Source organism: Pteropus alecto, unplaced genomic scaffold (assembly GCF_000325575.1).
Source record: "Pteropus alecto unplaced genomic scaffold, ASM32557v1 scaffold45, whole genome shotgun sequence".
Taxonomy (NCBI): Eukaryota; Metazoa; Chordata; class Mammalia; order Chiroptera; family Pteropodidae; genus Pteropus; species Pteropus alecto.
Window position 1 is genome coordinate 27737255 of NW_006442491.1, and position 27919 is coordinate 27765173.

General features: G+C 40.6%; 1 protein-coding gene across 3 annotated transcripts; it reads left to right on the forward strand.

The window, feature by feature from the left end:
• The first annotated feature begins 1043 nt into the window (after positions 1–1043).
• IFT52 (intraflagellar transport 52) lies at positions 1044–27919 on the forward strand. Of its 3 annotated transcripts, XM_006921824.3 has the most exons (14): positions 1044–1251; positions 3544–3668; positions 4323–4410; positions 6300–6429; positions 6672–6747; positions 7827–7898; positions 10722–10848; positions 13661–13747; positions 14961–15029; positions 18554–18708; positions 23007–23094; positions 24108–24216; positions 25924–26069; positions 27627–27919. In XM_006921824.3, the coding sequence occupies exons 1-14, from the start codon at positions 1231–1233 to the stop codon at positions 27672–27674; spliced, it is 1341 nt and encodes a 446-aa protein (XP_006921886.1). In that variant the 5' UTR covers positions 1044–1230; the 3' UTR covers positions 27675–27919. The 3 variants fall into 3 exon arrangements, with proteins under 3 accessions (XP_006921886.1, XP_024895656.1, XP_024895657.1); XM_025039888.1 differs by lacking the exons at positions 1044–1251; positions 3544–3668 and having other exon boundaries at positions 4328–4410; positions 6281–6429; XM_025039889.1 differs by lacking the exons at positions 1044–1251; positions 3544–3668; positions 4323–4410; ... (1 more) ...; positions 6672–6747; positions 10722–10848 and having other exon boundaries at positions 7845–7898.

Here is a 27919-nt window from a genome sequence, read left to right on the forward strand (position 1 = left end):
CCATTTTTCCCTAACTGAAGATCGTGTTCACCCAATTTTGCACCCAAATACAGCATCCTCAGGAAAAGAATTCTCAATCGCCCTCTATCACTTTTTAACTTTGCAATGACCGTAGTTGTGAAAAGACAAAAAGAGTTATGTGTTTCAAGATCCCCAAACTCCTACCACTCTGTACATGTTGAAGATTCTAACAAACACAAATGCAAATCGCAACTGTCGGAATTCTGTTCTCATCGGGTTGAGCCAGCGAGGCGGTGACATTGCACAGAAGTCCACGTTCTCAAGGCAGGCATGGAGTGCTTCCCTGGGGAGAAGGGAGGCCTGCTCGTTGTTACCGACGTCTGGTTTCTCATTTTCATGGCGATGGCTCTTTCGCATAAGCCGTTCCTTGCCTTAATGAATATCACTCTTCTTTTACCGGGGGTGCCTTTCTGCTCAACACCGGCCCCTCACAGTTCCCGTATCACAATTAATATTTTTGCTTTTTTGTAGGCTCTGGCCAGGTTGAACTCCCCGCCTGGTGACCCCTAGAGAGCGAGTTCACCGCCATATCCTGAACCTGGCACTATGGCGCAAGAACTATCTCATGTTACGCTTCTCACCACTAAATCTCTCCACCCTCTTCCACGAGGTCTTCCCTGGCCTTCCCCGGAGCCGAAACCCTTCTACACCACGTAGCAAACTTCTAACCTGGCTTTCCCGGCAGTGCGACCCAGCCTCAGAGACTCAGCAGCAAAGCTGCAAAGCTCCGCCCTCCGCCCGCTAGCGGCCCGACCTCTCTGCGCCTGCGCTTTCGGGATCGCGACTGGGGCGTTATTTATTCCCCGCCAACCCCGCCGGAAGCCTTCACTATTCTCCTTCCTCCGGGTCGAACTAAATTTGGGCCCTTAGGACCTATCATTTTTATCAGTCTTTAGTAAGACTTGAAACTAAAGGAAAAAATGAAATCGGTTTATCTTTGGCCCAAAGTTAATCCACGTTACGTTTGGATTTACCCCTCGTCCAAAACAATGGTCCAGTTCTATATTAGCCCCGCCCACTGCCCTCCCCCTTTCCCCTTCGCCACAGATGCTCTGGGAGAACTGGAGTCTTCGGTTCTGTGGTCAATACGTTGCTCCGGCGGGAAATACACGCCCCGGTCTACGCCTTCCCTGCGCGCCGCTCGGCCTCCGCCGTTGCTAAGCGGCCTTGGATACCTGGTCGCGGGATGCTGGGTGGTGTCAGGTGAAGATGGTGGTCATTGGGCCTCAGGTAAGAAGAGCTCCGAGTCTGATGGGCCAGCTGGGGCGTTGGGGAGGCCTGGGGGCCGGCGAGGGCGTCGCCGGACTGCCCTCGGGGCCTCTGGGCCAGTCTTATCGAAAATCGAGGTCCTTTGGTGAAACTGGGAGCGCGGATATAGGCCTGAATCCCGTTCCTTGAGTTCGATTTTCCATCGCCTCCAGCCACACCGATTTTCAGTCGCCCTGCTGAATATGAAAGAGCGTTGGAACAGGACTCGTAATAATTTAGTCTCATCGCTTTTCTCCGGGAATCCTGCTCTTAGGAATCTATCCTATGGTAAAAAATAATTTAATGGCAAAAACAAAAATTCCAGTAGTAGCTGTGATGGCAAAACACTGAAAAGATGCCGTGAAGGCGGTGGTTCAGTTCATTATGGCGTAAGATCATGCAACCACTAACCTAATCATGAAGACATTTCTTTCAGAAAACTGGAAAAAGCAGAATACAGTATTGTATATACACATTGAAAATGAGCATGTGCGTGGATGGGATGGAACATGGTGTGGGATCATGTAGTATTTTTTTTTTTTTACACCAGAAGAATAAATATGTGAAGCTAGTCAGGAAAATTCTGAAAATTTAGGGTAATAAGGGGGATTAGATCTTCAGTACCACCAGATATTATAACATATTATAAAGCTACAGTAATTAAAATAGTAGAGCTGAGCAGCAGCTTACAGGCAGATAAAATATATGGAATTAGGAATAAGATGCAAATACTGATAGAGATTTTTTTATATAGTCAAGGCGATATTGTGTTTATTATTATTTTGCAGTGATTCGATAATTTTTTTTTATTGAAAGTGGTGTTTATGTATTATTTTGCAGTGATTTGATATATGTTTTTTATTCAAGGTGGTGTTTTAAATCAGCATTGAAAGGTTGCATTGGTATCAGGTAGCTTTCTAGTAATTAAAAATATATAACAAAATTTATTTGAGGACCAAAATAAATTCCAAAAGGATCAAAATTTAAATCTTAAAAAATGACGTCCTAAAAGTAATGGAAGCATTGTTGAATGTATTCATAATTTTAGCATGGCAGAAACTCTTCTAAATATGTCGTATAATCCAGAAGCTAGAAAAGAAAAAGATTAATGCTTTTAACTCTATAAAATGTAAAACTTTCTGTATTGGAGTAAGGTAAACTGGGAATGCAAATATGGCCTGAATCTCGAACCTTGGACTGAGTTTGAGTTCCCATCGCCTCTGGAATTTTGGTGGCCTGTAAATTCCACCATACTAAACCAAAAAAGCTCGTATAAGCTAAGTCTAAAGACAGATTTGTGAAAGTATTTGTTTAATGGTCAGTTAGAAAAATATTAAACCCAATAGAAAAATGAGCAGAATACATGAACAAAGTAAGAAATGTAAGTGGCCAATATAAAAAGTGAAAGATGACCATCTCACTAATTTCAAAATGAAAATTAAAACAATAATGAGAGGTTTTGAGGGGCTTATCTTATTAGAAAAGATGAAAAATACTGATAATAGGGTTGTATGGAAATAGAAGTGTATCGTATTAGGGGAAGTAAAAATTAGTACAATTTTTTGAAAATTGTAGGCAGTTTGAAAATAATTTACCTAGCCATTCTTCAACAGGTAGGAGTTTATTCTATAAATATGGAAAGTGTACAGAAACATGTTCAAGGATGATTTATGTTTGTAGCACTGTTTTACTAGCGAAAATTTTGGCAAGAAAACCGTGTCAGTCTTTCTGTAACTAGTTAAATAAATTATGGTACATCCATTAAATGGAATGCTATGTAGCAGTTTAAAAAAATTGGTCGGTCTGTATGTACTAACATAGAAAGATGTGAAAGATACAAGGTTAGGTGAAAAAGGTGTTGTAAAATAGCACAGATAATAAGATCCTATTTTATAAATAAAACTATAAGATAATGTATGTATAAAAAGAATCCAGAAGACTATATATACCCCACAGTTAACAGTAGTTAGCAGTGAGGAATCAGGTTGGAAATGTGGCCTCCCACAAGGATTGGGTGATGGGAGTAGGCTGGTGAGAAGGCCAGGGCAAGAAACAGAAAGTCAAAGCCAGGTGTTGGCTTTAGGTTTCTGCAGCTATGATTATGCATTTTACTCTGCACCTTTCAGAATTGTAGGCATTTTATAGGTAGGGTGCAGCTCTGTACTCTTTCTCAATAAATCAGAGATAGACTATTTGCTCCTTTGGGGATTTTTTTATTTTTTATTTTTTTTGGATTACTTCCCTTTTTGCAATCCCTTCTTCTTTTTTTCATAGGTAACTATGGAGAAGGAGCTTCGGAGCACCATCCTTTTTAATACATACAAAAAGGAAGTATTTACCACCAACAATGGCTATAAATCCATGCAGAAGAGACTTCGGAGCAATTGGAAGATTCAGAGGTAAACTTGTGTATTGTTTTCCCTTCTAAGTGATAATAAGCCTTCTGATAAAACTGAAAATCTTTATTTTCTTATGTAAGACAGATTGTACAGGTGGGAGGAGCTCAATTTAAAAGTCATTCAGAAGTAAATAAATTATTATTAAAGCATCTCTTTTGAAAACTGGAAATTTGCATATTATTAAACTATTCCCCAAATCACAAGTGAAAAATTATTCTAATTATACATATTCAACTTTTTCAGATGTTAGTGGCTTTCTCCGTGTTGTAACGTAGGTCAGTACTTCAGTTTAGAGAAAGGAAAACTGAGACTCGGTTTGTGTGTGTGTGTGTGTGTGTGTGTGTGTGTGTGTAGCTTTTCTTAATGGGTAAGGATGTGTAATCATTATAATCAAATGGTAGAGCTGATTGAATTAGTAGTTGGAGGACTATATTCTAGCATAATTTAATAGGAAATATTTAAACAGAGATCAATGACTGGTGCAAGCCTATTGAGGGTAGTCTCACTTTGAGAGAGAGTCTGGACTGGGTTCCTCTAAATCCCTTATCTCTGGGCCTCTGTGGCCTCTGATTCCATACAGTCTGGAGGCTAAAATAACTCATAAATTGGTTTAAATTATGGATCTAACACTTGCTTTTAAAATTGTACTTGTAGCTTAAAAGATGAAATCACATCTGAGAAGTTAATTGGGGTGAAACTGTGGATTACAGCTGGGCCGAGGGAAAAATTTACTGCAGCTGAGGTAAGAAATATCCGTGAAGAAGAAATATAATGAGATGGTTAGGATTTCATGGGCTCTGAAATCCTGGATTTAAATTTCTTTACTACTTGCTAGGTTGCCTTATGGGAATCACTTCATCTCTGTCTTCATCATTGAGTTGTTATGATGATTAAATGAGATAATGCACGTAAAGTGCCGACAAGTGCAGGCTAATTAAAGATTAGCCATATTTCTTTGCCATATTTTTGCTTTGGAATAAAGGGAAATTCTGTTTAAAATTAAGCTGTTTTTAAATTTTCTTTCACTGGCTAGACAAAGAATGATACATGTAAAACCAGGAACACAAATAACAAGTGTTGGCAAAGATGTAGAGAAATTGGTACCCTTGTGCACTGTTGGTGAAAATGTAAAATGGTGCAGCCACTGTGGCAAACAGTATGGTGGTGCCTCAGAATTAAAAATAGAATCTTCATATGATCCGGCAATATATATCCAGAAGAATTGAAAGCAGGATCTTGAAGAGATATTTGTACACCCATGTTTATAGCAGTGTTATAGCAATAGCCAGAAGATGGAAGGAAGCAGCCCAGGTGTCTGCCAGCACGGACACCAGATGTGGTGTATTCATGCAGGGAGTTAACTATTTAGCCTTACAAAGGAGGGCAGTGCTGACATGTGCTACAGTGTAGATGAATATTGAGGATATTACATTCAGTGAATTAGCCAACCACAAAAAGACACACTGTATGATTCTGTTTATATGAATACCTAGAGTAGTCAAATTCATGGAGAAAATAATCTGAACAGTAGTTGCCAGGGGCTAGGGGGAGGAGGGAAATGCAGAGTTGTTGTTTAATGGATATAGAGCTTTGGTTTTGCAAGATGAAAAAGAGTTCTGTGGATTGGTTGCACGACATTGTGAAGATAGGTAATACTACTGACCTGTACACTTAAAAATGTTGAAGATGATAAACTTTTTTTGTATTATCACAATTTAAAACACAAAAAACTCAGAACACTGTAAGAGCCTTTCCCACAGATACTTGGAAGTGCCTTGGTGCTCAGGGAGAGGTGTGGGGAGAAGGGAGGTCAAGGCAGGGCGGGCCAGTGTGGTCCTTAGACTGAGGCCATCTAAGGTCTCCTGCTCTGACTTTGGGGGAGCCACGAGGAGGACATACACAGGGGAGCACGTCTGTTGTCCTTTTTTTCTCAGCCTGGTTGCAAGACCACCTCCCCAGGGAAGGGCTTGAAGAGAGATGTGACTGTTTGATCAGGTTAATGGAGAGAAAGTAAGAATTACCTTCGGGAATGTGACAGTGACCGCCTACGTACCCTACCCAGTGAGACCCTGAGGGAGATGCTTACACAGCAGGCAGTGGCCTTCAGAGGAACACTTTATTACCTGTTGGGCTTTGGACTAACACTCCAGTATAGTTTCTCCCCACCTCCCTTTTCCACCTAAGGAAGACAGAGAGAGGTAACCAGATCTCAGGAAAGTGAGAGCATCCAGAAGAGGGTCAGAGACCAGCACTTGGTGACATTTGACATTATCTGGAGACATTTTTGTTTGTCAGGAGAGAGTAGGTGCAGTGGACATGTAGTAAGTAGAAACCAGGGATGTTATTGGATGGAGTAGACCTGTGAGCTTCCTTTAGCGAAGTTTTCCACTTTTGGTTTGCTGTACAGATAGTCAACTTGGAAAATGTTCATTCATTTTGAATATTTTGGAGCTTTATGTTTAAACACAAGCTTGGAAATCCTACATAGAGTAGATTTTACATTATCTCATACATATTTATATTTAAATGCCTTATTGATTTGAAGTGTTTTATAGCTAGTTAAGGTCTTATTCATAGTATTTTGGACAAAAGTCTTTCGGGTGTATTTACAGGTGTTTTTCCTTTGCGTAGTTTGAAGTCCTGAAGAAATACCTCGACGGCGGTGGAGATATCCTTGTGATGCTAGGAGAGGGTGGGGAATCCAGATTTGACACCAATATTAATTTTCTCCTAGAAGAATATGGAATCATGGTTAATAATGGTAATTATTATTTTCATTTGGGCCTAATAGTACAATGGAAAAAGCCCTGGGCTGGGAGGGTAAATGGGCCAGCATTCGGGCCTCACCAGCAATCTGAACCTTCTGGGCCTACGCTTCTTCCATTTATAAAATGTGAGGGATTGGAACAGAGTTCCAGGTTCCTTTAAGGTCAAAGTTTTATGCATCCATAACATCAAACTTATTTCTAATCTAAAATGCGCCTTCCTCTTTTCCCTTTAAAGATGCAGTGGTTAGAAATGTATATTATAAGTATTTCCATCCTAAAGAAGCTCTGGTTTCCAATGGAGTCTTAAACAGGTGAGCATGTTGAAAGCAGAAATGTCTTTACAGATGGCACTCCTCTGTCCTGTGTGACTCTTCTCTCATTTCTTCTCATACACTCTTTTTACTGGCCGTTCTTCCTGTGTACTTTCCTTTTGTCTTATTTTATTATGTTATAATTTATTATATTACTTCTCATCCATCACGTCATATTCCTCTTTTGACACTTTACTTCACATTCACCTTTTTGTCCGAATACATTCAATTGTAAGCAACAGAAAACTCTATTCCAGTGGGATTAAACTATAAAGAGATGTTATTGATTCATGTAATTGAAAAACCCAGAAATAAGACAGGTTTTGGACATAGATTGACTGAAAATTCATGATGTCATTAGAGTCCCAATTCTATTCCTCCGTAGTTCTCTTGGCCCTGCTCTCCTGTGTGTGGGGGCTGAATATAATTTTAATAGTTCCCAAACTTATAGCCACATGCCACACCGTCTAGGGCAAGAGAGCATGCCTCGGTCCTAGCAGGAGCAGTCCTGAGATATGCTCTGTTTGAGCTAGCTCAGGCCACTGGCCCATTCTGAACCGGTCACCGAGGGCGGAGACTGCCCAGATGGCATAGCTAGGTCATATTCTCCACTCCTGCGGCTTGGGATAAAGTCAGTTTTTTTTAATCCACCAGATCCTAAAACCTAAATTGGTGACTTCAGGGAAGTGGGAAATGAGTGAATGGGGGGACAGTATCAGGTACCCTCTGAGCTTTTCCCTATATTCATAATGTTCATTCCACACTTGAACTTGCTCTGTGCCAGGCACTCTGCTGGGTCTGATGATACAGAGTCTAGAATATGGGAATAGAATGTAGGTCTAGTATATGAACCATTCCCTCAGGACTCAAGAAAGGGGAACTGATCCTTATATTTTAATGTTAACATGTACAGGCTTCCCAAAAGAGGTATAGGTGTGTGGGCGCAGCTTTATTTCATTTCGAAGAATTAAATCTTGAACAGGACTACAAATTCCTTGCGTCTAATACTTACTGTTAGTGAATGGAGTGTAAAATGCCTATATGTTTTCTGTTTACTAAATTTTAATTTTTTCTTCAAGAGAAATTAGTCGAGCTGCAGGGAAGGCCGTGCCTGGAATCATTGATGAGGAGAGCAGTGGAAACAATGCCCAGTAAGTATGTTTTCTGAGGCCTTTGTCGTTCTGAAGAGTTTTCGTTTTCAAAATGAAGAACTTTTGCCTGCAAAAGTAATTCTCACCAAAAAGCCAATCTGAACAGTTTAAAAGGAAGAAAATAGAAGCCTTGCTCTGTAAATCTATGCCGAAGTTAACAGGGTATTTAGATTTCTAGATCTCTTTTCATATATAAAAGTATAGATAGGTACCTTATCCTTTAAATGACTGGATAAAATTAGATGTATCCGAATTTGTCTAATCCGTCTCCTGTTATAGAACATTGAGGTAGTTTATAATAATTTGCTTTAATAATACCACCTACCATTTATTAAGCACTTACTATGTGACAGGCAGGTATTACCTCATTTAATCCTCTCAACAATCCTATAAGGTTATAGGCAAGATAACAGAGCTTAATTACCCAAGCTCACTTGACTAATGTCAAAACTTACTTCAAACCTACGCAGTCTGCTGCAGGGCCTGTGCTCTTAACTTCTCCATATTGTAACTATAAACAGTTTAATACTTTTAATTATAAACAAGAAAGCACAAAGGGAACATCTTTATATGTACAATTTTTGTCCACTTGTGCCAATATTTTAGTTAGATTTTTAGCATTGGAATTTCTGGGTCAGGTCTTCCAAATGTGATATATTACCAGATTGTCCTCCAGGCAGTTTGTAGCACTCAGGCCCCCTGAACACATCCCTTTTTCTTCTCCTGTCAGCACGGAGCATTCTAGTGAAAACGATACCTCTTTATGTTAACTTGCATTGCTTGGATTATTAGTGAGTCAGTTAGCTAATTGTATTTCTTCTGTGAATTTCCTGTTTACTATTTTTTGCCCATGTTTTTATTGATGGTCTGTCTTTTCTTATTCATTTATAAGACCCCTATGCATTGCAAATATTTTTCCCAGTTTACCTTTTTTTACTTTGGGGTATTTGGCCCCATAGAAGGTGAATGTTTTTATATAGTTAAAGCTTATTACAAAGCTCTAGTAATTAATGTAATTAAAACAAATTAGACCCAAAATATATATGGAATCTGGGGGTTATTAGTTTATATTAAAAGTGACATTTCAAATTATTGGGGAATGGATGGCATCATTTTGGCTAACCATTTGGAAAAATATATCCATTTTCACACCACACCCCAAAATATATTTCAGATGGATTAAAATTTTAAATATTAAAAACCATAAAAGTATTAAAAGAAAATGTAGTAAATATTTCATAATCTTAGAATAGGGAAGAGCTTTCTTCATATGAATCCAAGGGGAAACATGTAGAGCAACATAGATCAGAGTTAATATTTTGACATTCAAGAATCACAGTCTAAGTCTTGAGTTTTGTACTAGCTCATCCAGTTGGTGGAGTAAAAGAACTATGGACTTGGACTTAGAAGGAGTTAGAAGTTCCTGATTGCAAGTCCTCCTTACAGGGTGGCCCAGGGTATAGAACTCTTAGTTTCTGTTTCCATATCTGTGTAATGGGGACAAAGTTGTTGGGACACTCCAATGAGGTGATACTTGTGAAAGTGCTTTGTGAGGTATGAGGCATAGTACCTTACCTGCTGTTGCATTATTACTTCCTCTGTAATTGTGGTGAAGGGCAAGTGGCTGGTTATTTGTTTCCTGGGTCATCCGGAAGCAGCACAGCTTCCTGGCAGGCCGTGAGATTCAGATAACCAGTCCTGCTTTTGTGCTTTGAAATACGTTGGCCTATGGGAGTCTCAGGTTCTCATTTGGTCTCCTTTCTAATCATGTCCCTTTCCCTTTTTTTCATCTCCTGTAGCCACACTGACTTTGTTTCAATTTCTTCAATATACTAAGCTTGTTCTCACCTTAGGGCCTTTATATATCTGTTCCCTCTTCCAAGAATGATCTCCCAAATTTTTTGCCCAGCTAATCTTACTCATTCACATGTGGTCTGCAAAAAGGAGTAAATGAGACTTTACTGAAGAGATGGGGAAAACTAACACCGGAAGGAAATAATTTTAAACTTAAGCTAAAAAGAATTTTCTCATTGCCTAAAGGAAAAGGGAAATTAAAATATTTACAAGAGACTCCTCACGCCCGCACCCCCAAGTTTCTAACTTTATGCTCTGGTTTTAAGATTCCTGTTTTTTGTTTTCATTCTGAGAGCAATTTCTTCAAACTGCTACTTTTGCAAAGCTCCATCTTTCTTTCAGTAAAGCCTTCTGCCCTCCTGCGTGGCTTGGCCTCACCCTAGGATCTGCACCATACCGTGACCTCCACACCCTCCTATCCAGGAGCACATTGTGCAAGTTCCACTGATTCATTAAGTCTTCATTAGGACTGTGGAGAATAGAGGAGGAAGTCCAAGTCGAGTCTGTGTAGAAGGGTCCAGTGTGGGGAACATATGTGGCTCTGTTCACGTAAGCACCCAACTGGTAACATACCCTCTACTTAATGAGACCTTCGTTCTTAGAGGCAGCACCAATCACATCTATAAGGAAGAGGAAAATGCTTACTTCTAAGCCACTGTCATACAGAACAGGCTCGTGTGACTCTAGTTCAGTTCTTAGATGAGGCCCCCTCCTTCTCCTCCTCTTTATGGGCTACTTTAGTTCTTCTAGTTATAATTATTTCACATATGATTAGAAATTGTTAATATACATTTGTAGTTCTTAAAATGCTTTATTAAACTTGTAGCTAGACTATCCCAATTTTTGAGTTAACAAACCAGAGCTTAGGAGAATTTTGTTTGGTGATGAAATGCTTAAGCACTGAGATGATCTTCAAAAATTTTTAATTCATTTAAAATTTTTTTTAAATGTTTGTTTAATTTCTTACAGGGCTCTCACCTTTGTCTATCCTTTTGGTGCCACCTTGAGTGTCATGAAACCAGCAGTGGCTGTTCTGTCCACAGGCTCTGTCTGTTTCCCGCTTAACAGACCCATTCTGGCTTTCTATCACTCAAAGGTACAGCCTTTCTTAGATATGAATGGATATGTTATTTTTATTATTGAAATAGTAAAAACTACTATTTCCAGAGGGATTTCATACATTTTCTCATTGGTCTTCATAGCAGTCCTGCGAAGTAATGTATCAATTATCTACATTTTACTTATGGGGATATTTGATGGAGTCGGTGCCTAAATCTAGCTATTACCATTCTAAATCCAAAGCTTTTCCATGGTAACATGAGACTCCCTGTATTATAACTCTTAAAATAACTTTTCATCCTGCTGGTGACTACGGGTTCTTACCCTTAACGTAAATCTGTTCAGACTACAGTAAATTGCACAGAATTGTGCTGCTCTTATCTTAGTTTATCCCAGGAAGACATATCAGAAGACCGTTTATCCACTTATCTTGGAGACCCCACAAAATTTGGGGAGGGGTGGTTCCAGAGGACACAGCCCTCCTCATTATGACCTTACTTTTCCAATGCCTTTTAATTCAGGTTTTGCTGAATTCGTCCTCATTGTACCCTAAGGCATAGAATTCACCAGCCGAATGCCCAGTTTTTCTTCAGAAACCTAGATGTCTCTAGTTCCTCACAATCTTATTTTTCTTTGGGGACCTAGGTATTACCTTTCCCATATATAGAAGCTCTGACCTCTTTTTATTATGAAGTAAATAAATGTCTATGCTATGTTTGAAAGATGATATTTAGATAAAATTCATATAGCTATTATGGTAGTTATTCTCTCTCAAATAGTGGGAAATCTTGTTTTAAAATTAAAGTGTGATTAAATGATTCAAGATTTGGTTTACATAGAGTGTCAGTTTGTAAGCACAAAAGTAATTAGACACTATTTTAAGGGGCCTCTGGTAGTTGAACATTAGAACTATAATAGAACTATTAGATTTCTTAACTGTGCACAGAGATTTTACCTGGCTTAATCAGTGGATTTTTATGGAGCATCTATTGGGTACAGAATTCTGTGCTAAGTTTGGTGATTCTTCTAGAACTCATGAGGTTATCATCTGCCCATTGCCTGCCATTTAAGGCCTATTTTCTCTTCTTCAGAGGCTTTCAGTCTTGTCTTATAAATGATCTTTCACAGAGGTCGTTTGTTGCCTGTCATTCTTAAGTTTGAGAGATGAACCAGTGATCCCAGAAAGAAGGCCACTCTCTGTCCTTCTGGAAACTAGGAGCAAGGCCTGGCTAGCTCGGGGAGGAAGGAGGGGGTCTGCCTCTTTGCCCAGGGCCATTACTTTCACTAAGCCCATCATGATCCTTTCTATGTCTTTGGTTTGCTGGACTAGACGTGTTAATATGGAAGGAGCAAATTGGTCCTTGAGTAGATATACTCTTATTCAATCAGAACAAATTATAGACAGATGCTGGAAAAGGAAGTCAAAGACAGTGGCGGAATCTCTGTCAGGATAGAATAAAAGGATTGAGGGAAGATTTATAATCTATATGAAATTAACGAGGTAGAAAAAGAAGATAATAGTAAAGAAAAGAAAAAAGAAGCCTAACTGTGAGTAGTAGTGAGAAAGAAAAGCCCTTTACTGTAATTTTCTTACATGTGTGGATTCCCATCACAGCACAGTTCATTCAGTCCTGTGTTCTTTCTGTAGAATTCCACCTAATTCACTTCCTATTCTAAGCAACATCTATTTTCAATGGCTATGGTATAGCAATAGTATTACTTCTACTATGAAGCATTTCCTTTTAATGTGGTACAAGTCAAAGTTCATTTTGCAAATTTTGTTTATGGAGTTTGTGTATTTGCATCTCTTGACATCTCTGGTGTTAATTCTTTCCTATAGCCATAACTGTGCCTGTTCTCTATGTGATATTGCTAGAAAAACCGCTTTCATTTTGGATTTCTAATATTGTACTGTTTTTCTCATTACAAAAGTAGTATGTGCTCATTGTAGAAAAATTGAAAAATACAGAGAGGGAGGAAAAAAGATTGCTTCCCATTGCACTACTCCAAAGCAGTCCAGGCTGGTGTTTCAATCATTTTCTGCCACTTTTGCTTATGCTTCATTTCTGTTTATTTGCTGCACAGGCTTTAAACTAGGATAGCTGTACAAATTATGGTATCTTACCCTCCCCATGTTACTGAAACACTTTGTAATGCATAATTTTACAGTTGGAGGAGGTTCCATTTATGTTAACTATTCTTCTGTGTTTGACCATTTGGTTTATTTCTAATTTTTTCTGATTATGACTTTAAAACAGTGCAAAGAGTTTTTGTATATTTCAGACTCTTGTTGCCTGTGTGACAGTTTCAGTAACTGTGAAAAAATTTACTTCATTGAAATTTGACCACTGTTAGTAGTCATTTTTTCATTTTTATTAATCTAATAGGGAAAATACTTTGTTTTGATTTGTTTAAAATTGCTAATATTAAATCCTTTTACTAACCAGTTATTTCTGTTGTGAATTTATCATGCTTGTGGCTTAGTTTTCTGTTTGGATCTCAGTTAAATCTATTTTGGTACTTGTAAATGTCTTTAACTTTCTATAGGTTCTTTTTGGCTTATCTTTTTTTTCCTTTAAGGTTACGATCTTCATAAGATAACTAACAATGGGGAAATGCTGTAGAACCAATTCATAGTGCTTTTGTTAAAGTCAAATAGAATGTAGAAGTGTCTAAAATGAGCAGATTGGAATGTGGTTATTATCATAATTCATACTTCTAGACTGTTGAAATCCTCATGAGAATTGACACTTGTATACAAGACTGTTGCTCACTGATAAGTGTTTGGGGACTAGGATGCATGTGGTGCATTTTGGGATGAGTCTCTGACATTGCTTTGTCATTGACAGAACCAAGGTGGGAAGCTGGCAGTGCTTGGCTCGTGTCACATGTTCAGTGACCAGTATTTGGATAAAGAAGAAAACAGCAAAATCATGGTAAACTTTTTCTCTTTTTTCACATTAATGTATAATGTGTATCATTATACATTATCATTTCATATCATTTAAAAAAATACTGCTGAGTTCATTTATTTATTTAAAACCAGCTTTTTAGAGCCCATTATGTGTCAGGCACTAAGAGTACAAAGTTGAGTCAGGCATAGTCTCTACTTTGAGATGATATAGTACAATGAGAGAGAGAGCATGAGAGACAGAGAATTGAATCTAGAAGGCTGTTGGGAGCATTTCTAAGCATGGTCACTTGGAGTGGGAGCCGACCCTGGGGGAGTCATAAGGAGTAAGCCCAGCCAAGGCCTCAAGTGTAAAGCCCAGGATCTTGAACTTTCTTCGGAAAGCCACAGAGAGCCCTTGTAGGGTGTTCAGTACTCTTGGGCACAGTCACATCTGTGTTTTAGAAAGACCCCTCTGTTAGGCATATGGAAGGTGGAAAGGAGGAGGCATTAGGAGGCTGGTGGAGCCAGGCAGGGAGGGACGAGGACCCGAAGGAAGGTGGTAAAGGTGTGAATGAGGGGAGGGGCTGGTGGGTCTGAGTGATATTTGGAGGGGATTATGATAGGCTGGTCACTGTTTGATGTGGGAAATGAGATATAGGCATTGCAGTTGCTTGTAGAATAGTGTAAAGGAAACATATCTTGGATGAGAGACCATGCATACCAAAGCTGTATACATTGGTGTGATTCCCATAAGTCACTTGCCAGAGGAAGAAGCTCCTACTGAGCTTTTTCAGTAATGAAATAAAGCCCATCAGACTTGGAGAATTAGAGGCCTTTAGTACTCTGTGTTGGGAGACTGATTCAGCTCTTGTTTCTGTGGAATCCACTTGAAGTTCCAATGTCTCTAGACACATTCCAGAGGGATATAGATATATTCTTTTTAAGTTCAGACTGTCATCAGCACATTAAACGGGAATTGCTTCAGGACTGAGAAGATGTTTTAATAAATTCTGGCTTGTGATTAGAGATTAGAGTGCCCTAAGACAAATTATAAATATCCAATAATAAAAGTGACATTATAGTGAGGAAAACTTAAGTTTTCACCAAGAGAGGGGTGACTACTTTTATTCAAATCACTGGTTTAGTCTTTTTCCCTTTAAAATTTTTTTTTCTTCATTGATTTCATTTTCTATTCCTGCCTTCAGCTTTCTCAAATAACCAAGTGTCTAATTCTGGTTTATTTTTTTTAAACTCAGGATGTTGTTTTCCAGTGGCTCACAACAGAAGACATCCACCTAAACCAGATTGATGCCGAGGACCCAGAGGTAGGAGACTGTGAATCGTTAAAAACTTTTAAGTGAAAAATGGGTCCACCTTCTCAGCAGCACTTCTAATAGTTACAGAGGAATAAGTATCTCTTAATATACTTTATCTGTAAGACGGATGGAAAGAAGTGATGCTTTTTGGGGAGATGAATACCATGTTGTAAAAAATAATAAATTAGTAAAGAATACAATTAATCATAGAATTAATTGGGGTAGGAACCTCTCATTTGTGCACGCTCTCTCTATTTATATATATATGTATATAAAATAATTAGAATTTAAAGTATGCTCTCTGGCCCAAACTTTCAGAGTCAGTATCTTCAGAGAAATACTTCTTTCAGCAGTATGAAGGATATAAAAATAACTTTTTCATGAAGAAACAAAGATCATTAGAATTTAAGTTTTAAACTATAATTTTGTTGTCTTTGGGAATAATAATCCTACAGGTAATGTAATATTGATCAGATTAGAAAAATAAAACCAGCACTGGACTAAAGACCAATAACTTGCATTCTGGGTCCTTCTCCACCACTAACTCTTGGACCTTAAGGATGATCGTGAGTCCTAAATTCATAGATGCAAATTTACTTATGAAACTAAAAGGTGTAAAAAGTGCTATATATCTATGACTTTAAAAAAAATTGTGTTTATTACCTACCAGTCACTGTGTATTATATACTTCCATGTATCTCATTTAAACCTCACAACTGCCCTGGGAGCAGTTGCGAGATGGTCATATTCCCATTTTATAGATGAGGAAACATTTTTGTGAGATTATAGTGTGCTTAAATATCAAGCAAGTGCAGAGCCAGGACAATTCAAATTTCTTCTACTCCTTCTATAATTGCTTTTCTGTTTCTTAACCTCTGAAATGTCAGGAAAATGATTTCCTGGCTATGGATAGCAGGAGGCCAGTGAGGAGGCAGTCAGAAATGGCTGTTTGCCAACTGCTTCCTCCCTCAGCTGAGGACATGACCTCCCAGGGGCCGCCTTGGGTTAGGAAACAGGAGAGCCCCATGTCTAAAATATTCTCCTACATGGAAACATTAATAAAACATAAAATATTCCAGTATATGGCTATTTTGCTTGAATTCCTCCAGAAAAGTGATATAAGTCCCCAAAGTAAAAGAATTGGGGTACAGCCAGGAATTTGCTTTTCAGATCTCACAGGATCTGACTCTGAGAGGACGGATCTTTGGCAACTGCCAATCCTAGTTATTGTCGTGGGTCGAGGGACGCAGCACTAAGAGATGCTGCATCTGCTCCTGTTCTGTGTGGCCTACTTGCTCCTGCTAAGTTTCTGTCATTCCTGTTTTCTAGCTGAGGAAGCCGAAGTAAGTAAATTCTTCAAGGTACCCTCTTAGATTAATACCTGGCCAGGCCGTTATTAATGCCCACGTCAGGCTGATTCCTGAACCTGTGCCTTTTCTCTGTTGTTCACTGTCCAGCACATATGACACTGGGCTGGTACAGAAGAGAAGCGTCGATAGAAAACCAGAGGAATATGGTGGTGGTAAAGCTTTTCTCTGAAACCATGCAGTTTCGTGTGTTTTCCAGATGTGAGACCTGGTGAAAAATGTCCTCTGTATTGTAAGGCTTTGGAAAATAAAAGGCTGGATCCAGTAGCACTGCAAAGAAAGAAATTCTGAAAACCTGAACTTCCTGTGATTTCAAATCAATCTTGTTCTATCTGACTAGGTTTTAAACCCAGATAATTATAGCTCAGTTTCAAATAATATTTAATACAATAAAATGGTAGGTCAGTAAAGAGTCAAAGAAATTTACATAACAAGTTTTAACCTCAAAATCTGTTAGAAAGTCATGAAAACTAGTGGTCTGGGGAGCACTTTTATGTTTCCGTCTGGACACCCAAGGCCTTGATGGTTTTCTGAATGCGGAGTTTGTAGCAGGCTTCTGTGCAGACGCGAGTATCAGCCTCCAGACCTTTGGGATGGCCGGGCGCATCGCTGATCTCTGTGCTGTGTCCTGGGTATGTCCTGGCATAGTCCGTGCCTTTGCTTTTGCTCTCGCCTTCAACCCATGGTCACGCTAGAGAGCTGAAGCTCTAAAACAGCCAGATATACAGGGAAGAGCAGTCATTTGTTTATTTCCTCCCTTGCTTCTTGTCTACAGAAGAGTTTGAGGATCGGGGTAGTTTTTGACCTTTGGGATATAGAAAAAAGTGAGCTCGTTTATCTTGATTTCTTATTTCTGTAATGCTCAGCCATGTCTTCTCAAGTGCTGGTGCTAGAAAATGTAAACAGTATGTTGCAGGTGACTTCAGAAGACCCGATTTTTAAATTGCTACCAAGTTGGGCTTGTGAGAAGTCAAGGCTAAATACAGTCCAAAGGGCAATTAGGGATAGAGTTCTTGTTGCCAGCATACATTTATTCAAATTTAGATATATTTTTTGAATAGAGAACAAATACATTCACGTAGTTTGGAATTTAAAAGCATACGCAATGAACAGTCTTCCTTCTATCTTTCCCCAGCCACGTTGATCCCCTCTCCAGTGACAGCAATCTTAGCGGTTTCTTCTGTATTCTTCGGAGATATTTTATACATATATAAGCAAATGTGTGTGTGTGTACCCTCCAGGTCCCCCTTGTTTTACACAAATGGTACTATATAGAGCATGTGTATACACTGTCCAGCACCTTTTTGAAATTACCAATATGTCTTGGAGATATTTTCATATTTATACACAGAGCTTTTTTTGTTTGTTTGGTTGTTTTTTAAGACTGTTTTCCATTGTTTGAACTATAGCATATTTAGCCAGTCTTCTATTGATGGGCATTTAGGTTTTCCCGATCTTTCACTATTACCAACACACAGCATGTGTCATCATTAAAGGCTCTCAGCAATGCCGGAGGCATGCCTTTGGCTGGGTGAGAAGGGCTGGGATCTAGTGTCCAAGTGGAGGGGTTGTCTGTGCTGGAGTCTCTAGGGTTCGTACGTGTATCCGGAGCGAAAGCAGAGTATATGGCCCAGATGCTGGTGGGTAGCTAGGTGTTGTAGTGGGAGCTCGTGGACTTTGTTTAATGATTGCCTCTATTTTCTCACTAGTGTAGAAAATAAGGTTATCAGCTAAAACTAAGAAAAGGAAAATCATTTTAGATGGTTCAGGTGATAAAAGGAAAGTCTTGCCTAGGAGAATGGAAAAGTGGATGGACTATGGGAATATAGTTGATAGCTGAGCACCCAAGATCAGTGATCATGAAATTAAAAGCAGACCAGTCGGCACGATGGTATGTTTCTCCAGCTGTGTTCAGCTTGTGAATACCGGCATCAGTAATTGGACAGTTGGATGTAGCCAGCATTGAGGTTTAGCCAAGTGACTATTGTTCCTCTTTCAACATAAAGTGACTTATTTAAGATTTAGTTGTCAGTGATCATGAATGGTGAATGAAATCTTCTGGCAAGAGAGTATAAATATCGCACATGTAGACCTGAGATGTTGGAAACTTGACAGGTTAAATTCTCGTTTCTGCTGTGCTGAAAGGAACCCTCTTGTGGCTTTCAGATTTCGGACTACATGATGCTGCCCGACACAGCCACCCTGTCAGAGCGGCTTCGAGTGTGTCTCCAGGAGGGCGATGAGAACCCGCGGGACTTTACCACCCTCTTCGACCTGTCCATTTACCAGCTGGATACCACCTCCCTCCCCAAGGTCATCAAGTCAGTACCTGGGGTGTTCTGAGCTGCACTGCACTCTCTTCTGAGTGTTTAGTTTGAAAACATGAACCTGGGGTGGAAGTTAAGGTCACAGCAAAAGTGGTATGCATAGCATGTTCTCAGATCTGTGAGGCCAACACAGAGAGCTGGGGTACTGGGGTGGGGGTGTTGACACAGAGGAAACTTCCAGCTGTTGTTACCCTTGCTGTCTATGTTCCAGGCACTGTATCAGGCATTTGGGGTGAGTAACTTCTGATTTGCCTGGGACTTGCCTGGTTTTAGCACAAAGTCCCCTGTCCCAAGCATCCCCTCAGTAAACCAAGGTGGTTAGTCACCCTGTGAGCGCTCCACATTGTTACTTCACACTTTCAGTAGTCCGCTAAGTTACTTGCCTCATTTCCAGGACACTGAGGCTTAAAGCGGATACGGTATCTCCCTAGATGGGAGCAGGGATTTCACGCCAGGCCTGAATGACCGCCAAGCCAGGGCTCTCCCTTGTTTTATTGGCTGCTCATTGTTGTTTTTCATTCCTAATTCAGGGACAGGGACTAACAGTTTTGAGCATCTTTGCCCTGGCATATGATCTACATCAGAATAAACCAAAGGCTGAGGGTGCAGCCACAGATGATTGTCTGACTTCCTACCCATATACTTATGTTCAAGTTCAGCAAATACTTATAGAGCGCCTACTCTGCCAAGCCCTATACCTAAAGTGTGGTTTTATGGAGAAGATAGGCAAAAGCCGTGATACAAGGTTATTATAATAATGCTAAATGTGAAACAAAACTGGAGGCCTCGGACACAATGATGAAAGAGAATTTGATTCTGACTGGGGTGAGCATGGAAGGCTTTATGAAAGAGGCATTGACTGTTTGAACAAACATTTCTTAGGGTCCTCGTGTCTGCTTGGCACTATGCTAGGTGCTGTGCTTTAAAGGCTGAGGGGGATTTCAGGACATGAGTGGGGGTGTTGGGAGAAAACATTCTGCAGCAGTGTAGCTTATATGAACAAAGCCTCAGACATTCACACATGCAGGTATGTCCAGGCAAGGAAGTTTATTCCTGATGGCCTGTGGATTGCATTTAGCCTTAACCTCTAACAAGGCCAATGTGGCAGTAGTTTTAAAATTGGTCCTCTGAAGTCACCTGCAATGTACTGTTCCACATCCTCCAGCACTTGAGGAGACATGGCTGAGCATTACAGAAATAAGTCAAGACAAAGAGCCTGAAGCTCAGGGCAAAGGTTGGATTTGTGAATAGGATACTAGTAAAGACCTGTAGAGGAAGGACATGATCGAGTCTTTTCCAAAACAATTTCTTGCAGGAGTTTATACAATTAATTTTAGTAAAGAAAAAGTAGAGGCGAAACCAGTTAGGAGACTGTTACAGCAGAGCAGGAGGGTTGAAAGGTGGAGCTAGTCAGGAGTGGCTGTGATTTTGAGAGATATTTGGGGAGAAAGAATCACAAGACATGGGCCATGGGAGGCTTGATGCAGCTGAGAGACTTCTATCTTGGAGATCTGGGCAGTTGGTGATGCTGTTAACTGGCACGAAGAATGTGGGATGAGGAGGAAGAAATGTGTTCTGTTGCGGGCACTTCCAATCTCGTGGCTGTGAAGATGTGCGGGTGGAGTTACTAGTGTAGACACGAAGGGGTTTAGATACAGCAGTTAGGGAAGCCGTGTGACAGGTCGGGGATACCCAGGACAGCACTAGAGTGGGCATTGGGCTTTAGTCATTGGCTTGAGAGGCAGAAGAGGTGGGCCTGTGACAAGCTGGGGAAGAGCAGCTAGAGGAGCAGGACAGTGCCTGCGGACAGCAGTGTCCCTGGAAGCCCAGGGAGGAGGAAATGACATGGAAGCAGGGAGGTCCGGAGATGGGCCATGGGCTTTTGCAGTGCAGGGCTTTCTCAGAATTAACGAAAGATACATCAGGCTGCTCCACTAGCCAGTTACAGCCCACCAGCTCCTGCCATTTCCACCATCTCCTCTCCTGATGTGCTTCAGACCAGGCTGTGAAGACTGCTCTGCAGTGTTGAATGAGGGGTTCATTGGAACTGTCTCCTATTTTAGTGTCCGCAGAGTCAAACAGTGGATGTTTCAGAGGCTTGGATGGCTCTTTTAATTGTATTCGTCTGTCATGCCATAGCAAAGGGCAGTCGTTCCTGGCTTACAGTTTCTATATGGTGCTCTGAGGGTATTTTTATTTGTTAGCAATGTCTTTTGAATGCAGTTTCTCTTTTTGAGTAAAAATTCAATTATGTCACCTACAGGGTGTTGTTGCTCTGAAGTAACATTTGTCCACTGGTGTTTACTGATGCCCATGGGCTGTGAGGTAGGGTCAAGCGGGTGGAGTCCCTGCCGTCAGAGTTCATGGTCTGGTGGTTTGGGGACTGAGGGTTGATGAAAATGCAATGCCAGAGGTTGGGCCAGAGTGTTCTGGAAATACGTAGCTCACCCCCATTTCACAGATTCGTATTTAGTATTAGCATTTATTCTTCCCCTTTTACCGTACAGATCAGATTTCTGAATCAGGCTTTGCTTGGTTTTAAGATAAGTTTTTCCACCCATCCCCACCCCCATCAAATAAATGTTGGCTACTAGTAGGACGATTTGGGCTGGTGGCGAGCTGAGTGGAGAAAGGGAAGACTTAATGGAATTTGTATTGTTATTAACACAGGACTTGAGCACAGTCAGCTCCATCTGGGACAGAAGGCAGAAAATCAGTGCTGGGGTCGCTGAGGTCAGCACTCGGCAGCAGGGTTCTTTGTGTGTGTGCTCAGATAGTGAGACCTTTAGCTTAGAACTGTCCCTAAAGACATTCTGCTTTCTAGACAGACTGAGTCATGGGGCTTCTGGTTGATAGGGATTGGCCAGGTCTGATTTTTAATCTTGCCTTTGTCGCTTCTTAACCATGTGAACTTGGAAAGCTACACCATCTCTACATTTCTGCTCCCGCCTCCCTAAGGGATTATACTCACTTTCCAGGGTTGTTTTGAGGATTAAATGAAATAAATTTAAATGCTTAGCATAGGGACAGGCACAATACATGGCATGTAGTAGGCGCTCAAATATTATTTCTCCTCTCGCCATGGGGATCTTCTCATCGCTAGGAAAAAGTCTCCCCAAGCACCTGGGACAGTGGAGGTAGCAGTAAGATCAGCTCCTCGCCTTTCTACAAGCACAGATCTCTCTCCTTTCTGAAATCACTCATCTGTAGAAGCAGACGTGGACTTTGTCCACATCCACTGGCATGTGCTTGGTTAGCTTCACTTTGGCAGACCAGTGTGTATACACTTTAAATTGAGTGAGTGAGTGTATTTTCATTTGCCCGATTCCCAGAGTTCAGCCGGCTTACCTACTTATATATAATACAAAAGGATAAAACGAATGTTTGAGAAAATACAAGCACAAGGGAAGCCACAATCAAACAAAAGACATGTAAGATCAGCACTTGATTCCCCCTCTCCCCTAGCTGTCACCACGCTGGCTGTCCTGCCGTCCTGTGAAAATGCCTAACACCCTTTTTCCTGTTCTCCTCGCTCTTGCCTCTGCCTGGGCCGCTTCCGAAGCTAACTGCAGGACTTCCACCCCGCTGTCTCTCAGAGCTGCTCTGACAAGATGCAGTCCCTGCCCCTTCCTTGTCTCCACGTCCCTCTCCTGATTTCTTTTTCTTCCTAATGCTCATTAATACCTGGCATCTCGGGTTTAGTTTATTGTGTGTCTCTCCTCCACTAGGTCGTAAGTTCCACAAGGGCCTGTTTTGGTCTCTTTTTTCACTGTTGCTATACTCCTCGTGATGAATAAAACTTCCTGGTACATAGTATATATTCAGTAAATATTTGCTGAGTGAATAAGCATACAGAGTGTATACTGTATGGATCTGTTCAGTTGCCGGAAGGAGACTTCAGATTTGATTTCTGTTTTTTGATGCGGAAAACAAATAAGGAAATATAGTATTAAAAGAGTTACAGTATTCATTGGGTAAAAATAAAAAGCCTACTTAGGAGAAACCTGATAATGAAACTTGAAATAACTTTCCCTTTCAGTTTGCAATAAAGTTATATTGTATGGTAAAAAAAGGATCATCACATGCCCTGTAACAACACGTTTTGTGTATTTTTCTCCAAAAGTGCTGAACTCCCTGATTTGATAGACAAGAGTTACAGTTACATGTTCTTTGCGACCAATTACATGTTCTTTGCGACCAATTACATGTTCTTTGCGACCAATTACATGTTCTTTGCATAAAATCTCATCTTGATCCCCGTTGTTGTTTTTTTTTTTGTCTTATTAACACAGGGCTCACGAACAGCTAAATGTGAAACATGAACCTCTCCAGCTCATCCAACCTCAGTTTGAGACGCCGCTGCCAGCCCTTCAGCCAGCGGTGAGTAGGTGTGCTTGGGGGATCCCACGGCAGAACCTCACTGTTTGCCTTCCCTCACCAGCCGGGCCCTTCCTGTGGATCCTTCCAGATGCCATTTGTGGAACACCTCATGGAGGCATGTTTCTCTGGCTCTAAACATGCACAGTGACAACACCTTTAGCATTCTACAGGGACTTCCATTTGCTGTAGTTCCTAATGAGAAGTCAAGGGCATGGACTTTTGTGGCTGCTGAACATTTCCCATCTTGTAGGATTAGAGGGCATGTATGCGAATTCCTGGGTAAAAAGGAGGGAAAGCTTTGTCCTGCAGCTTTCCAAGCAACAGGCACTCAGATTCATAGCACAGTTCTAACAGCCTGGGGGTGAGTCATGTGTATGTAGGTGATATGTATGTTTTTCAACATTCCAGTCTAGCATTAACTCGTCTGCAAAATTATCTTATCCTACCACATTCTGGACTATTATGAGCCAATTGGCTTCATCTTGGTAGCTTGAAATTGGCCATGGTGGAAGTATTTACATCACAAAAAAAAATGACAAATGCTACATATCAGGCCTATTGTTATGTTTTGAGAGCTGATAGTTAAACATTTATCAGCATAGTGCTGGTTTATATCTTCGAATTCTGGCTTTAAATTTAGCACTTTCTACACTAACCTACATCTGCCTCCCCAATTTCTGTCCCTCAAGAGCTCATGATTAAAAGAGAAACAAGTTGTATAATCAAATGTTAACCACAAATAAACCTAACATGCCCCAAGTTTTGTGTTCTTGCTCGAGTTAATGGCACTGGTCTATCAGCCTGATCAGTTTAGTGGTGTAGTTAGGGCTGGTTCTGCTTGATTGTTTACAGTGGGCTGGTTGTCTTGCTTGATATGATCTAATGGCTTAGGGCAGGAGGAGATTACCGGCAGTTGGGTGGTTCATCCAGGGAAGGGCTGAGCTCGCCTTTCCTTTCCCTGATATCTCATCACTGTTGATACACTCTCTCATGAAAGACCTATTTCTTTGTAGGTTTTCCCTCCCAGTTTCAGGGAACTGCCACCTCCTCCACTGGAGCTGTTTGACTTAGATGAGACCTTCTCCTCTGAGAAGGCACGGCTTGCTCAGATTACCAATAAGTGTAAGTTTGGCTAAATTTTCCTGTTTTCCTTTGTGAGTTTTACTTAACTGTGAATTTCTGAGATTTTCCAGGAGAGAAAGTTTAGCATTTCTTTAGAGAGGACAAACTGTGAATGGGAGTATAAAGTTACAATTTTTATTTATTTCATGTAAATGATTATTTCTCTCGAGGACAGTTAGCTCAGTGCCGTAGAACGTGGTGCTGAGCAGAAGCTCAGGTCTCAGCTGTCATCCCTGTAGGTCCTTAGTTCCGATTCTGGCTACCACACAGCACATCTAGGTCATTGGTCATTGGAGCACTTAAATAGGAAAATTCAGTGAGGGCCAAAAGAATTATAGAGACTTCAAACTGGAAGGGATCCAAGAGAGCTGAGTGTACCCATCTTGACATGTGGATGTGGAAGTGAGCCTTCAGGCCACAAAGCTGCATGTTGAGTGGTACCCTGACTCTCTGCCCAGTGCTCTTCCCGACATTCAGTGCCTCCAGCACAGCAAATAGGCCTGCACATGTGTGCTCAGAGGCATAAAATTAACCATCCATTTTGAGGCAGTGACCCCACTCCTGGAAATCTAAGGATTCCCCACTCCTGGGAATCTATTTTTACTTAAAAAATAAAATAAAATTGGGAATAGCCTTAACGTTCACTAGCAGGGGAATGGTAGTAAACCGTGTAACATTCCATCAATGGTACAACGTGTAGTCATTATTAAAGAGGTTTACAAAGGCCCACGAGTGACACTGATAGCATTTCAGTGAGAATTTTAAGTGAAGAAAGCAAGATATAAAACTGCATGTCCAGTAGGACCCCAACTATGTGAACAACACCCATATGTGCCCAGAGACCAGAAAGGAGTATGCAAAAATGAAAATCATTCAGTGTAAAACACCTTTACTGCATCTTTTTTTCTGTGCCAGGTACTGGGGAATCAAAAAGTAGCAAGACATAGTGGTTAGTCCAGTAGGAATAACAGACCTGTGAAGGATCAGATGCTTTGACCCAACATTTCTGTTTCTAGCAATTTATGCTACAGAAATCCTTATAGAAATGCAAACCAAAAAAAGATATAGCTATAGAGATATTAACTGTAGCATTCAAAAAATTGGCAACAGTCTAATGGTCTTTGATTAGGGAGACTGGTTAAAAAAATATGAAAGTGAAACATATATTTGTTAAAAGAAAAATGTAGAGCATCAGCTTTGACATAGGACGTCCATGTTATTAAATGGTGAAGGCAACTTACAGAACTATTGTTGATCCCCTTTTTTTACACATATGTAAATACATAGGCATCTGTGGCAGTAATTACCCTAGGTGATATTGATGGGGATAGTATAATAAATGCTATTTAAAATACCCATATGCCCTTCTCATAATGGTCCTTGCTGCATTCAGAGAATGCTTATTTGATTATCTACTGGTTGCTATTCTTTGTAATGTAGGAATGTTGGATCTGGGGTTAGGATACTCAGGACCACTCCAGTATTATTCTAATTAGGAGTGTCACACTATTGTCCGAATTTGTAAAAGCAGCACATCAGAGATCTCTACAGTTTGTCATTGTTTAAGTCCTGTAATCACATTACCTTAGGAAGAGGTGAATGAACTTGAGATGTAGGAACCTGGCTGGAGATATTTAAACCACAGTAGGGTCTGTATTTGGGGAACGGCAGGGTTAAGGTTAATCTAATTGCCCCATCTGTGCTTAGGTACTGAAGAAGACCTGGAATTCTATGTCAGAAAGTGTGGTGACATTCTTGGAGTAACGAATAAACTACCAAAGGACCAACAAGACGCCAAACATATCCTTGAGCACATCTTCTTCCAAGTGGTGGAATTCAAGAAATTGAACCAGGTACAGAGCCTAGAAGGCCCACTGAAGTGGGAGCCTTTCAAGTGGCAGTATCATCCATAAACTGGGCTTTTTGCGTTTTATGCCATTCATTCGTTATGCAAGTATTTATTAAGTATCTTCTAGGTGAACAAAACACTGTACAATCCCCACACTTATGGAACTTCTATTCTAGCTAGTGGAGACAGACAGTAAACAATACACATAATATATAAGTAAATCATGTAGGACAGTAAGAAGGATCAGTGTGCCGAATGTGGCAGTATTAAATAGTCAGGGTGGGCCTCACTACAAAGCTGAGACTGGAGCAAAGACTTCAAGGTATTGAAGGATTTAGCTATGCAGATAGCTGGGGAACGAGTATCCCAGACAGCGGAAACCCCTGTGCAAAGTCCCTAAGGCTGGGCTTTGCCTGGCATGGTTGAGGAATAGCGATGCCAGTGTTTCTAGAGAGAACTGAGCAAAGGATAGAGCAGCAGGACGTGAGGTTAGCGCCTTATGTTAGAAACCATCTTTCTCTGAACTGGGGACCAAGAACTTTAAAATTATGCCTGGCCTCATTTTGTGTAACCACTGTTGGTAAATGGGCATTCATACACTACTGGTGGGAGAATACATTGGTCCAACTTTTCTGGAGATATTTTTTGTAATATCGTTCAGAACCCCTAAAAATGTATATACCTTTGACCTAGCAATTCTAATCTTCAGATTTGTCTTAATAACATCCTGAAATGTGTATAGATTTACCCTCCTGGATGCTTAGTGCGACATTGTTTTAACAGAATAAAATCTTCACCGGTAGGGAACTGGTTAAGTGCCTAGGGTGCATCCATAAGGTCAAAAATATTTAGAAAAGTGTTTAAGGACTTGGGAAGACATTCATGATTTGGTAAATGGGGTTGTGGGGGAAGGGCTATAAAACAGTACAAGGAGCCTGTTTATATATATGTATATTTAGGAAATTGGGTGCTGGTGGTGTAAGCCTCTACTGGCAGGGGCCTGACTCTGCTGAGTATTCACTATACACCTTGTATGTGCCATGTATAGTGCTAGATGTCAGGGCTGAGGCAGTGAACAAGATGAATGCAATCCTTGCTGTCTCTGTGCTACGTGTAGTGGGGGAGATGGGACTGTATGGGCAATTACAGTGCTCTGAGATAAGTGCCACAAAGGGCACCCAGAGGTGATGGCTGATATAGCTGCTCAGCACTAAAATGTGGGATGGGGGCTCAGGTAGATTCCCAATAGTACTTACCCTGGTGGCAAGGCGGGGACAGGCCCCCAAGGCCAAGGTAAGAAGTCTAGTGGGTCTTTGCATAGTCCCTTCAGTGGAATTTGCTCCCCAGTCATCATGGTGGGTGATGGGCAGTAGTCTAAAGCCCTGTCCTGGTAGTGAAAACTTGACCCTTGGGCTGGATTTGGCTTTAAAGCCAGAGATTACCTATGGGCCTCAGTTAATGATGATCCAGAATCTCTAATCAAAGTTTAAAACACTAAAGAGTTCACATTTCAGGCTTTGTACTGAAATACTGAAATTCTGTGTCTTATTCTGCCATCTAGGAACATGACATTGATACAAGTGAAACTGCATTCCAGAACAATTTCTGAGGAACGTGCTTCCTGAAGTATTTTCTGCCTCCTGATTCTCTTTGTAAACTAGTTTTCAATTGTTCCTGAACTCCTTTATCAAAATTGTCTGTACGCTCTTCTATGAGCTGTGGGAAGGTTTTTTTATATCTTCTGTAGGGCCCAGATAGGTTTAACATTTCTAACTTAGAGGATCCTTATGTAAGATGTGTTCCATTTTTTTAAAATTAAATCTAATTGAATCTGTATTTTTATAATTTATGAAA